The sequence below is a fragment of the Moschus berezovskii genome, chromosome 7, assembly GCF_049115385.1.
Source record: "Moschus berezovskii isolate FMDL1 chromosome 7, NW_MosBer_1.0, whole genome shotgun sequence".
Taxonomy (NCBI): Eukaryota; Metazoa; Chordata; class Mammalia; order Artiodactyla; family Moschidae; genus Moschus; species Moschus berezovskii.
Window position 1 is genome coordinate 108,082,259 of NC_142466.1, and position 14,424 is coordinate 108,096,682.

General features: G+C 39.8%; 1 protein-coding gene across 1 annotated transcript; it reads right to left on the reverse strand.

Moving 5' to 3' along the window:
- Positions 1-1,431: 1,431 nt before the first annotated feature.
- OR2K2 (olfactory receptor family 2 subfamily K member 2) lies at positions 1,432-2,484 on the reverse strand. Its single transcript, XM_055427732.2, has one exon. It carries the CDS (start codon positions 2,464-2,466, stop codon positions 1,432-1,434), a length of 1,035 nt encoding a protein of 344 aa, XP_055283707.2. The 5' UTR covers positions 2,467-2,484.
- Positions 2,485-14,424: the final 11,940 nt, after the last annotated feature.

The window sequence follows — 14,424 nt, forward strand, 5'->3', positions numbered from 1 at the left end:
CTTCTTGTCAAATATATTCCTCTTTTTAGTACCTGACAAGAATCCCTCACCTGAGACTCTATAAAATTAAGGATTGTAATTGAGACAGAGTTTAACCCAAACTGATTGATATGGAGTCTAATCCAAATGACAGAATGTACCAATTGCCAATAATTTCCTTTAGTACTGCCTATAATATATGAAACACATTTATATTGACTTCCTGTTTTTCACAGCAACTTTAGGTAACATATGGCTGTAATACCGTAACTCCTTATCTCTTAGCCAAGAGCTACCAGGGAGATATCTGCCTAGGTTCCATCCTGGGTCCTCTTCTGACATAAGGGTCATTTATAACCTGCTTCGGTGACTCATGTCAACCAGCTCAGTTCCCTTGGTCAAAGCTGATATGCTAAGGGTATTCAGTGCCTATGTCTTCAAATTCTCATAGTTCACTCTCTGCAGTAAAGATTTCAGCTACTTCTGTAACTCCGGTTCTTCCTGTTTATATTTGGTATCACACATATTACAGCTAACTCCAGGAGACAGAAAATTCATTCTAAAATCCAACTCTGCTACTTCAATAAAATTCTACTATCAAGTATCACTTTAAGATGATTTATAAAGCAACAGACCCCATTGCCCATGCTGTTTCTTCTTCATAATTTTCATGAGTGGTATTTACTTCTCAAATACAGTGACTAATTCAAAGATGATGAATTTATTAGTTTACTGACTTACATAAGCATTAAAGATACAAAATGATAGGAATCCATGACTTCGTGAAGTCATTCATCCAATGAAGAAAAAAAGACATACACACATAAAAAAAGACCTAATTAGTAGTATTGGTGGTATATTGACATAAAAACACATACAAGTTGTGCAAGTATCTAGGTGCTTGGAAAAGCAAAGTTAGCAAGTGAACAAATACAAGCAGGCATTACAACCTTACTCAAGAAGTCAAGAGTTTTAATGAGGAGTTTTCAATGAGGAAGGGTAGTTAGAGAGCCACTCAGCATGTAGAAGAAATATTGGGTTTCTCTGGCGAAGAAACCCAAAGGGTGAGGGTTACAGTTCCGATTTTACAGCTGTGTGATGATGAGCCAAGTATTTTAATTTTTCAAAGATTCTATTTTATTGCTTAAGTAACCAAGGCCATTGTATCTTTTTGTTTCTTTATGCTCCCACTTCATTCTGGAAAGGATTTAGGGCAGAGATGATAGACAAGTTTCTTCTGGCACCAGAGTTTACAGACTCTAAATTCATCCAAGTTTCCTTCTGGAACAAATGTGTGATGACTCTATAGCCCCAAACTTCTCACAACCATAAGACAGAAAAGACAGAAATTACAACTAAATGCAAACTGGAACCTACTATCGTCCATAGGCAATCACTCTATATACACCTATTTCACAACTGTAAAATGACAACGGTCAAGCACAAGTTAGTTTACTGAGCGTGAGTATATTGTCTTGAATTTTTCTGGTGAGTTCCACCAAGGACACACCCCTGGAAAAAATCACGGACACACAGTGAGAGATGTTCCTGTGTTTGCTGCAAGTACATTTTGCCCAGCACTTTTTTCACCGCATCTTTGACTTCTTTGTTTCTTAAACTATAAATTATGGGATTCAGCATAGGGGTAAGCACTCCATAAAGCAACGAGATGATTTTATCTATTTCTTGTGAGCCTGATGAAGAAGGCTTTAGGTACATGGAGAGGGCAGCCCCGTAATACAAGATCACCACAGTCAAGTGGGCACCACAGGTAGAAAAAGCTTTGTTTCTGCCCTCTGCTGAGTTGATTCTCAGAATAGTTGAAAGGATGAAGACATAAGAGATGCAAATTAAGAGCAGTGGAATGGGCAGGAGGAGCACACTGATCACCAGCATGATTGTGTCCATGAGCAGAGACCGTGTGCAAGCTAGCTTCAGCACTGCCAGAATTTCACATGTGAAGTGGTCAATGAGATTCCCACAGCGGGGTATCCGTAGGGCGAAGCTGGTTTCCAGCAGGGCTGTCAGAGAGCCCGTCACCCAGGAGATGGTGGCCATCTGCACACAGACCTTTCTGTTCATGACGATGGGGTATCTCAGCGGGCTGCAAATGGCCACATAACGGTCATACGCCATCACAGCCAGGAGCACGCACTCCGTGGAGCCCATGGCAAGGGACAGATACATCTGTATAGCACACCCAGAAAAGATGATGGTTTTCTGGGATGACAGCAAGTTCACCAGCAAAGTAGGAATCGAAGCAGATGTGTAACAAATATCCATGAAAGACAGATTTCCAAGGAACAAGTACATGGGAGTCTGAAGGCGTGAGTCTACAACAGTGATTAAAATAAGAGTGCTGTTGCCCAAGAGGGTTATCAGATACATTAAAAGGCTGAAGATGAAGAGAACAATCTCTAACTTTGGGTATCTAGAAAAACCTTCCAGGAAAAAGAAGCTCCAACTGGTGAGATTTTCGCCTTCCATTTGCTTCCTTTTACCTGTAGTTATTCTAATATGATTCTATTCACTTTATCTGAGAACAAAAATGGATGGATAAAGTTATGTTCATTGACTTAGGAAAACACTTTTGCACTTATTTCCACTATTAAAAACACAGTTTTACCACAAGTCACAGGACAATGTATCTATGGATCGAAGAGGAGGGGAAACAGGTCAGATCTACATAAAAAGTTTATTTTTTTCAAAACAAAATTTAGAGAAGAGTGAATTTGAAAACAAGAATAAACAAAATTAATATGTGAGTCTCAGCTTGTAATCCTCTGCTTGGCACACAGCAGGCTTTCAGTAAACAGTTTAAAGTACTCAGTAATGAAAAATATGAAAGGACAATGAATATATTATTGAGCACTAATTAGAAAAGTCAAATAAATGAGGAAAAGAAAGCACATTTGTAAAAATAAAAACCAGTAATGATCTTCACTGGAAGAAAAGGAGAATTCTTGGAAGGAACAAGTAAATGAATTTTAAACTAACACCTCTGAAGATCTGGGTGGAAATGATCTTCCAGCTAACAGCTTGGAGGTCCAACACCTGTTTCAAAAATGGTGACATTGTAGCATTGCAGATACCCATTCTGATTCTACCTAAGGGCCAGTTTACAAGTCAAACAAAATAACCCACCTCATTTAAAAATTGTTACATCCACTATAAAGTTTTATTCATTATAGGGACCCATATCTTTGTGAGTATGTTCAGTTCAGTTCAGTCCCTCAGTCGTGTCCAACTCTCAGTTCTAAAAATTATACCCAGGCAATACTCCTGTTATACACTAATACTCATGAAGATTCAGGAAATGTAGAAATGAAACTCCCTTTAAAACTTATCTTAAAACCTCTTTGCAACAAGACGGATAAACTTGGAGGATATTATGCTTGGTAAAATCAGTCAAAGACAAATACTGTATGATATCACTAACAGTGGAATCTAAAAGATAAAACAGATGAGTGAATATAACAAAAAAAGATTTCAGATCATCTAATTATCTACAATACACTTAAGGTTTTATTTCTTTTGTTTTTACATTTCACATTATTCACCAAAATAAATTTTTAACTTACCATGCTTATGCACTGTATTGCTCTTTATCACATCAATCTTTTTCCTTTCCCCCCTAGTTCTTTCCTTTCTATTTTCAAATATACTGTTCTCAAGAATTCCCTTCATTGTCCTATTTTTGCTCTTCCTTTCACAGGTAAATTCCTCAGTTATATGGTTTATCTTGCAGCAATTCACTCTTCACTTTCTCAACACTAATTTGTTAATTTCAGTCAATATTATCATTTGTCTTCCAGTTCTTCGTAATTAAAAACCTGGCCTAAATGGTGATGGTGAAAATAATAATGTCATGGGCAATGCCTTATATCATGGCTGTATAACAGGGACATGATATTTGTCAAATATCTTTCATTATATTACATTATCATCTCTGTGGAGAAGGAAATGGCAACCCACTCCAGTGTTCTTGCCTGGAGAATCCCAGGGATGGGGGAGCCTGGTGGGCTTCCGTCTATGGGGTCACACAGAGTCGGACACGACTGAAGTGACTTAGCAGTAGCAGCAGCATCTCAGACCTCTTCCTCACTGTATCGCATATCCAGTCTATTATCAAACCTGTCAATTTTTTTCCTGTTTAAGTTATCAGACCTCCAACAGCTTACATTGAGGTCCAAACATTATCAGTAATCCTGAATACTCTGAGTATTTTAGGGAATACCTTTCAGTACTACTGCCCTCTGTGGTAACTGAGCATGCAGAGTTCCTGCTTTTCTTCCTAAGAACTTCATTTTTCCTACATCCTAGTAGTTAGTTCTTATTCACTTGTTAGTTAAGAGGTGACTTCTTAGAAACTTCTCTACAAGATTTTATATTTAATAAATTTCCTACAAAAATTTTATTATATTACTGCAGGAGATGATATCAACGAAACAGGTTTTTGTGCTGTTCTTTAGACTAGCAATGAAAACCGTTTTTTCAAGAATGAAAAATCAGCTCAGCTGCCTGGGACTTGATATCTTCTATTGCTTAAAAATAGTAGACAAGAAAAATTGAATTCCCTATCACCAATGCCAATTAAAATATTGTTTATGATATACATCATAAACTTAGCTATGTGCAACAAAGAATGAATGCACCCATGTTTAAAATGCTAAACATATTCCTTAAAAGTCAACAATGCAAATCATTTCTTTCAGAAGTACTGTCTGTTACCTCAGTAACTAAAAATGCCAAGGTATAACAATTGAAATACTATGCAAATTTAAATGCTCTGTTGTTTTGGGGGAATACCTGTTGTCCCTGAACAATTTAAAGTTCAGCAGCTATAAAGTTCATGCAGAGGTTCAAAACTTTATATCCTTCAGGGATAAAGTCCCAAAGATCCAATTATATCAAACTTTGAAACCTTGAGACAGAGTGAACCACAGTTCTCCCAAAATAATTTCAAAGAACTCATAAAAACAGGATTTTCTTTCTCCTCTCTGTCCAACTCAGCCAATGAAGAGTTTTTTCTTGAAAGATTACAGTTAGAGCACTTCACAGTGTATAGAGAAAAGAGAGCCCTAAAATTCTAAAACCTGTACTTTTTTTACTTGTGAAACTACATGTATCTTTTTTCATTTGTGAAACTGCTCCCTAGTTTTCAGAGATTAAAGGAAGAAAGTGTACTCATTAAGCCACTTGTCCCAACAAATGATCAGAACTTTTATTCAATTGGGCTTCCCTGATAGCTCAATTTGAGCATTCTTTGGCATTGCCTTTCTTTGGGATTGGAATGAAGACTGACCTTTTCCAGTTCTGTGGCCAGCGCTGAGTTTTCCAAATCTGCTGGCATATTGAATGCAGCACTTTCACAGCATCATCTTTCAAGACTTGAAATAGCTCAACTGGAATTCCATCACCTCCACTAGCTTTGTTAGTAGTGATGCTTTCTAAGGCCCACTTGACTTCACATTCCAAGATGTCTGGCTCTAGGTCAGTGATCACGTTATCGTGACTATCTTGGTCGTGTCATACTCAAAATTCTCCAAGCCAGGCTTCAGCAGTATGTAAACCGTGAACTCCCAGATGTTCAAGCAGGTTTTAGAAAAGGCAGAGGCACCAGAGATCAAATTGCCAACATCCGCTGGATCATGGAGAAAGCAAGAGAGTTCCAGAAAAACATCTATTTCTGCTTCATTGACTATGCCAAAGCCTTTGACTGGATCACAATAAACTGTGGAACATTCTGAAAGAGATGGGAATTCCAGACCACCTGACCTGCCTCTTGAGAAACCTGTATGCAGGTCAGGAAGCAACAGTTAGAACTGGACATGGAACAACAGACTGGTTCCAAATAGGAAAAGGTGTACGTCAAGGCTGTATATTGTCACCTTGCTTATTTAACTTCTATGCAGAGTACATCATAAGGAACGCTGGGCTGGAAGAAGCACAAGCTGGAATCAAGATTGCTGGGAGAAATATCAATAACCTCAGATATGCAGATGACACTACCCTTATGGCAGAGAGTGAAGAGGAACTCAAAAGCCTCTTGATGAAAGTGAAAGAGGAGAGTGAAAAGGTTGGCTTGAAGCTCAACATTCAGAAAACAAAGATCATGGCATCTGGTCCCATCACTTCATGGGAAATAGATGGAAAAACAGTGGAAACAGTGTCAGACTTTATTTTTTTGGGCTCCAAAATCACTGCAGATGCTGATTGAAGCCATGAAATTAAAAGACGCTTACTCCTTGGAAGGAAAGTTATGACCAACCTTGATAGTATATTAAAAAGCAGAGACATTACTTTGCCAACCAAGGTCCGTCTAGTCAAGGCTATGGTTTTTCCCGTGGTCATGTATGGATGTGAGAGTTGGACTGTGAAGAAAGCTGATCGCTGAAGAATCGATGCTTTTGAACTGTGGTGTTGGAGAAGACTCTTGAGAGTCCCTTATACTGCAAGGAGATCCAACCAGTCCATTCTAAAGGAGATCAATCCTGGATGTTCATTGGAGGGACTGATGCTAAAGCTGAAACTCCAATACTTTGGCCACCTCATGCGACAAGTTGACTCACTGGAAAAGACTCTGATGCTGGGAAAGGTTGGGGGTGGGAGGAGAAGGGGACGACGGAGAATGAGATGGCTGGATGGCATCACCGACTCTGTGGACATGAGTTTGAGTGTACTCCGGGAGTTGGTGATGGACAGGGAGGCCTGGCGTGCTGTAATTCATGGGGTCGCAGAGAGTCGGACAGGACTGAGCGACTGAACTGAACTGAACTGAAGCGACTGAACTGAAATCCACGTGCCTCCACTGAGGACACAATAGCACTTCTGGGGTATTCCTCTCAAAAGTACATAACCTGAATCTAATCATAAGGGGAAACTAGCCAATTAAACTGAGGGATACTCCACAAAATAACCAGCCAATACTTTTCAAAAACATCAAGGTCAGGTCCCCGCAGGTGGCCTAGTGCTCAGATGGCAGTTTGCATCACCTTGCCAGCAGGGTGCGTGATGATGCAGGAGCAGACCTATGCCCGCTTGCATGGCCCGGTCCTTACCGTGGCAGGAGGTCTGCAGCCCTGGCGCCCCGCGCTGCACCGAGGCCTCCTCCCCACTCTACAGCTCCAGCCGGCCGTCAGATCCAAGATGGTTGTGACCCTCAGCACCCACACATGAGGTGCCCAGGACCGCGGGACAGCAGGCGGCCCGCTGGGAGGCCGGGATGCCACAAGGCCGACACCATGATGGCTGTGCGCCCATGGAGACCATCCAGGTGAAGTTCATCCGCGACCAGACCGCCCCTAAACCCACGGTACAGAGGATTCTTCCACACGGTCAGGGGGATTGTTTGGAAACAAGGACGGAAGAGGACGCCCCCAGAGCTTCTAGCAGCCACATTTCACCAGACCATCCGCTTCTTGATCAGTAGCTCGCTGCACGACAGACAGGTGCCCAGGGCCGAACTCCAGCGAGCCCCTGAAACCGCCGACCACTGGGTTTTCGAGCTTTCAGCGAGCGCAGCCAGGGGCTTCGAGAACACACCTCCGGAAAAGATCAAGACCCCCATACAGGGCCTGGAGGCGCAGCAACACGGAACACGTGGACGAACACGTGGACGGCTGCTCGCTGGTAGTGAGGGGTGAGGGGCTCAAGGCAATCTACAATGGCACCGCCCCCCGCCCCAGCCTACCTGGAGGTTGCCCTCGTGTTCATCACCCACGATGAGGTTGTGAAGCTGCTCAGCAGAGCGGGGAAGATGGACCGAGCCCTGAGGGTCTGGAGGGAAGGCTGCTGCTGCTGCTGCTGCTAAGTCACTTCAGTCGTGTCCGACTCTGTGCGACCCCATAGATGGCAGCCCACCAGGCTCCCCCGTCCCTGGGATTCTCCAGGCAAGAACACTGGAGTGGGTTGCCATTTCCTTCTCCAATGTGTGAAAGTGAAAAGTGAAAGTGAAGTCGCTCAGTCATATCTGACTTGTAGCGACCGCATGGACCGCAGCCTACCAGGCTCCTCCATCCATGGGATTTTCTAGGCAAGAGTACTAGAGTGGCTTGCCATTGCCTTCTCCGGAGGGAAGGCTAAGGATCTATAAAAACAGCGATATCTTATATTGAATTTTAATATAGAAATTGGCTGTTGTCAGGTCTTGGCTATTCTCTACTCCCTTTGTTATTTCCAAAAATTCAGTTAAAGTCATATAAACACAACAGTCTTTGGTAATGGAGCTGTGGCTAGCGGAGGAACGGGAGTAGTTGCCAGAATGGGGAACTTGTGGTCTGCAAGGCATTTAAGGAAATCTCTGTCCAATCATTAGCTGACCACCAGGCTAACTGAAGAGACTTAGGTGATCAAGTCCAGTAAAGAACTGAGACTTTATAGAATTAGCTCAGGAAGTAACTAAAAAAGAACAGAGCAACTGGCGACAAACGGTGCAATGGGAGGAGAATCCGATTTCCATATTTGCGTATAACGTTGTTTTAATGTCCAGTTTTCAACAAAAAAGAGACATTTAAAGAAACAGGAAAATATGGCCCTTTTTTATAATGATAGAAAGGTCAGTCCATCAAGAAGACATAACAGTTTGTTGTTATTCAGTGGCTAAGTCATGTCCCACTCTTTGGAGCCCATGGACTGCAGTACGCCAGACTTCCCTGTCCTTCACTATCTTCCAGAGTTTGTTGAAATTCATGTCCACTTAATGGTGATACACTCTATCTTATCCTTTGTTGTGATAACATACCAATTATATATACACAGATGAAAAGCAGAGCCCCGAAACAAACAGAAACTGGCAGAGGGAGAACCAGTGAACAGTAATAGATGAAGAATTCAATACTGAAATCTCAAAAAACAAACTAGATAATAGTGTATATGTATGGCTGAGGCCCTTTGCTGTCCATCTTGAAACTGTCCACATTGTTAACAGGCCGTACTCCAATATAAAATTTAAAAGAAAAAAAGAAACTAGGTAGCATATCAATAAAGATATAGGAGACTGACAACACTAGGAATCAACTAGATGTAACACCATCCATAGAAAACGCCATCCAACAAAATATGTAAATCCACATACACATTCTTCTCAAGAACACATGGAACATCACCTGCTGATTTTATGCCATTAAGCAGTACACATTTTTCTTCCTTTCCTCTATAGTAGGCTTGCAAGATCCATGTTGATGAGTGTGGCTGCTGTTCATTTTTTACTGCTATATCATAGTCTATTTTATGATCATAACGTACTTTATCCACTATTCTGTTTTTAGACACTAGACATTTTAATTGGCTTCACTTTTTGGCTACTTCAGCCAATGTTGTTACAAACCTGCAAGTGTATCTTTTGGTACAAGTCTGAGTATATAATTAGGAGTGAAAACTGGTATGTGAAATAACATGCTTACATCACCTTTAGTAAATTTTAAGTGACTTTCCAACATAGTAGGAAAATTTACTATCAGAAGTATCAGTTTCCTATTGTTTCACAACAAAGTAACCAAAACTTAGTGCCTTAAAACAATAGTCATTTTCTTATATCCCATGGAGCCTACCTCAGGAATTCAGACTATTTAAGGGTAACATTTGTGAGAACTTGTAGTACAAATTTGCTAAGGATTTTGGATTAGAGACTTTTTTCCTTTGCACAGGAGTTTATGCAAGCTGGGGGCAGAACTGGTAGGCTGATCTCAAAATTAAAACCTTTGGTAAAACTAATTAAAAAATAGGATACATTTTGTGAATCAATATTCTCCAGGGATTTAAACAGATCGTTATTTTGTCAAAGGACTTAAAGTATTATATTGGGAGTTACATATAAAAAAGAACACCTAAAAGCACCCAGACTGCATACTTTTCAAGGAATTCTGTGAGCACAAATGTACAAAGGATCCATGGAGGCTTCTCCCCAGATTCCAAACACACAAAGGAATTAATGGTGAACACGGGTCTCAAGAAGCCTTACTTTCTAAACACAGAACTTCTAATTTAGCACTCTTGCCTCTGAAAGTTGTTTCCATTGACAAGTCAGGTAGAAGCATAAATTTTTGTTAAAATTAAATGATAATGACATAATAAATGGTTTTTACACCAAATTAAGTGGGTTAAATCTAATTTTGTGGACAAGGAGAGCTGTTTCAAATACATTAGAAACACAAGTTGGTTTATGACCATCATCAAGATATAGAACACTCCCAACACCTAAGACCTTATTTTGTGCCCATTTGCAATCTCCTCTGAGCCTATGCCTCCAAACTACTGATCTGTCACTAGTTTTGCCTTTTCTGGAATTTCATATGAATAGAATTCTATAATAAACAGCCTCATCACTTAGCATAGTGCTTTATATTTATCAGTACTGAGTATTCCACTGCATAAACCACAATGGTTTATTCACTAGTTGATAGACATTTGGACTGTCTTCAGTTTTGAGCTCTTATGACTATTTCAGCTATTCACTTACAAGTCTTGTTTTTGTATCCAGCCACTTTTATTGTCTTCTGACTGGAGCATTTAGTCCATTTAATTATTGACGGGTATGTACTTACTGATATTTTGTTGTTTTGTAGCTCTTTCTTGTTTCCTTTTTCTTTAGCTCTGTTTCCTTGTGGTTTGATGACTCTCTTTAGTACTGTTTGGATTTCTTTTTTCTGTATGGGAGTCTATTATATACTTTTTGGTTTGTGGTTATTATGTTTATATAGAGCACTCTATACAAATACATGATTAAACTACAGATCCCTTAAGTTTGAATGCATTTTAACAACTCTGCATTTTTACCCGTTCCACGTTTACTATTTAATTTTTGCTTTGCGTATCCCTTAACTACTTATTGTGGTTTTAGATGATTTTACTACTTCTTTTAACCTTCCGACTAGCTTTACAAAGGGTTGCTTTACTACCTTTGCTGTATATTTGCCTTTAACAATGAGATTTTTCCTTTAGTGATTGTCATCTCTCTAGTTGTCAATGTTCCACTTAAAAAAAAAAACCCAACTGTTATTCTAATCATTTCATCTGGAACTAGCTTGAGGGGAAAAAGAAAGAAAAGCATAACAGAAAGGGGAGCATCTAAGGCTTGCTATCTGCTATGAGAGAAAGAGCAAGTTATCTCTCACCTTCAAGCTTATCTTCCACAGCCTAAAACTTTGGTGTCCATTTACAACATAGGATGAAACCAAATCTCTGATATTTTATGTATATAGCCAGGTATGTTAATCTTGATCAAAAGCAGCACTGCATCTGGGATTACTTTTATCAAAAAATCCAATCTTTCAATGATTGCATTTCTCCAGGTATTTGACAGCAATTATTCAGGTGTCTTGCCTGTTTCTATTTTGCCTTGAAATTCTCAGACACCTAAGCCAACAATTTCTGCTTGGTTAGAAGTAGCTCAGAATATGGCAGGCAGTAGGACTTTTTTGGTCTTTAAAGGATAACTAAGCTATGTCTTGGAAGTTGAACTCTTTTCCAAGAGAACCAGTAAAAATTAATGGACCACTTCAAAGAACTTATCATGCAGCTTTTATTTACCACTTAATATCTCCTTGGGCATCAGAAGGATTTTCCTTTCAAGACTATCACATGCTTCGCTAGCTCAGTACATATTGCAGAGGATTCTATGAAGACTTTGCATATAAAATACAAAAATCTGTTACATATACATCCATTAACAACAATTTGTACATTACAGTGGGTGCCAGTGTCAAAACAACTCCCTGTACTTCACAAGCAGCATGAATATATTGTGGCAGCAGCAGATAGGAACTTCCCCCAATGGGCAGACAGTGTTCACACAGTGCAGTTGCTACTAGAGCACAGACCAACAGAGTCACATCTTTTTTTCTTTGCTTTTCTCATCAGTGAATACACAAGTAAAAGAAGGGAGGGTTAAAGCAATGGGGATTTGGTGGCGATCTGTTTTATTGTGCAGGTACTGTATTACAGGCAGACACACTGGCAATTGTAAATTGGACACAAACATTAAAGAAATGGCTGCTCTTTATCACCAAAAAGACAGTTTTAATTTTGATTTCCAATTGCCAAATTTCAGGTACCTTCTTTTCACATTATCAATTAAATTTGTGACGATATGTATTCCAGGAATAAGGAATTCAGGAGACCCTCTAAATCAGCTGCTTATGTGATGAGTAGCACTGAATATTCCTAGGGAAAAAATAATAAAGATCTGTTTCAGATAGCTTTGGAAAGTGAAGGCCAAATATACAGATGTTCACAGGTCCTTTTGCCATTTGTTCACCAGTATCACCATTCCACAATTACAAACTCTCAGTTATTAACTCTTTTTAAATAAATTTGTGTGTGCATATCACACCAACACAAGCTGCATCGGGAGACCATGAATAACGTTACTAGCTGTGCAAATGACTTGGCTGGTCAAGATGAAGGCAGTAAGTGTAAAACTTAGAAATGTGCTTAGAAAACTAAAACAAACTAATTCAATAGCACTAAGCACTAAGGTTCAAGTATCTTAGCACCTCTCTCAGCACCATGGGAAATTCCCATTATTGAGTAACAAAAAGTTTAAAAAGCATAAAATCTGATGAGGTTTTAAACTTGATATGAGCCAAGAGCACAATTCTTGCCCTTACACTCTTACTTTCTGATAATACCTGATCTACACTGCATTCTTGCCTAGGAAGAGTATCCCAGGTACTGAAAATTAAAGTCAGAGGGCACTTAGTGGAAGGGGACATACTGATCTGAAAAACACCAAGTCCCATGAGGACATAAGCTTTCTAAAAAATGGGGTTGATTTTTTCTTCCCCAAACAAACACCACTCTCAAGTGGAAATCCATGATGGTTTACTTAAAATTCATGATGCTGCCAAAACTCACAATTATAAGTATCAGCTAGGAGGATAATTTGGTAATAAACACTTAAATTTTCATTTGTAAACTCCTTTTCCAATCAGAAGCAACCCCAGAAGATAGCATATACAGCTAGGCTTAGCTACTATCTAGGGCAGTGTTTTTCCATCTATAAATAACAACCCACTTATGAGTCAGAAAATGAATTTAGTGGGTCTGAAGGGCATTCAGAGTGGTGGTGGGGAGCTGGTGGGGAGGGATCAAAGCAGATCACACTTAGAGTATATCATTTCACAAAACATTTTATTTAAGTTAAAGATTTTCTATTCATCCTCTGTCTCTGTCTCACACACACACATACAAACACACTGAGTTCTGGGTTATGATGTAAAAAGTTACTTTGACTATGGGTCACAGTCAAGAAAATTCATTTCCTACTCCAGAGGATCTTCCCAGTCCAGGGATCGAACCCATGTCTCTAGCATCTCCTGCATTGGCAGATGGATTCTTTACCATGAGCGCCACCTGGGAAGCTCCACTTCGGTTAACAGAGGCCCCCCAAAATAACAACATGGAGTTTCCACCCTGCTGTTAACATCAGTAAGGGGTGAGAATTGAGTGAAAGTCAATTTTGTGCTTGGAATCCAAGGTGAGCTAGAGGGTTCTCCATTCACCTTAATAAACACTTATTTAAACTTCTTTCCCCCTTACCTGACATCCCTGGGCAGGAGTATGAGCAGTATAAGGAAAGAAAGAATCCCTAGCTGCAATCACTTACTTTGAATGATATCATGTTATTCCCAGATGGCTAATTAAAATGCTTCTCTTTCTGTCCCATAGTCATATTGTTAGCATAAAAGTGGGTAGAAAACTTTAATTTGCCTTTACAGTTTTGAGATTATAAATGATCTAAACCAAAGCACTTACGATATCATTGTTGGTTGGAGTTTTGCAAAATACACACCACAGAATAAACAGTTTTGTCCTAATCTACCTTCATCTGCTTGTAAAAGGAGGACGATTAGAATTATCACATAGAAACTGAATTTCCCCTCCCTTTCAATCTATAAGGTTGGTAGATAACCATTCTAAAAGCCAACCACCTAAACAAATGATAAGACAAGCGTTCAGCTTCTGAACTTCAAGAATCCAAGAGTGCTTACATAACAGGTCAGCCCAGTTCTGGTGCCAGGACTGCGGTACCTTCTCATCTTGGGAATTTCTCAGGTAGGTCAAGGTTAGCACTGATTGGCAGCAGGGTGTAAAAGAAAAGTGTCCTGGGTAGGTCATCAAACATGCAGGTTCCAGCCTCGGCACAGGCCTCCGAAAGGAAACTACATCATCTCATATCCTATTTCTTCAGGTTACAGAAGGGGGTTAAACTAAGCGATTTACACAGCCCCTCTTCCTGAAAGGACTTTATAAAATTTGGATGCAGTTCAAAGATTTTTATGCAAGTTCCTCTGTAACTTTGTCTATTCCTTTAATAACAGCTCTAATTCTTTCAACAGCTATTTCTGGCAGTTTCACCTACAACCACCTCTCAAATATCATCCAAGGTTCCATTTAGCTTATCCAGTCCAGACACTTTTAAAACATCAAGTAAAATAAAGCTAA

Excerpts from the sequence above, each read along its gene's own strand:
- OR2K2 (XM_055427732.2), bottom strand. The coding sequence starts at position 2,466 with ATGGAAGGCGAAAATCTCACCAGTTGGAGCTTCTTTTTCCTGGAAGGT.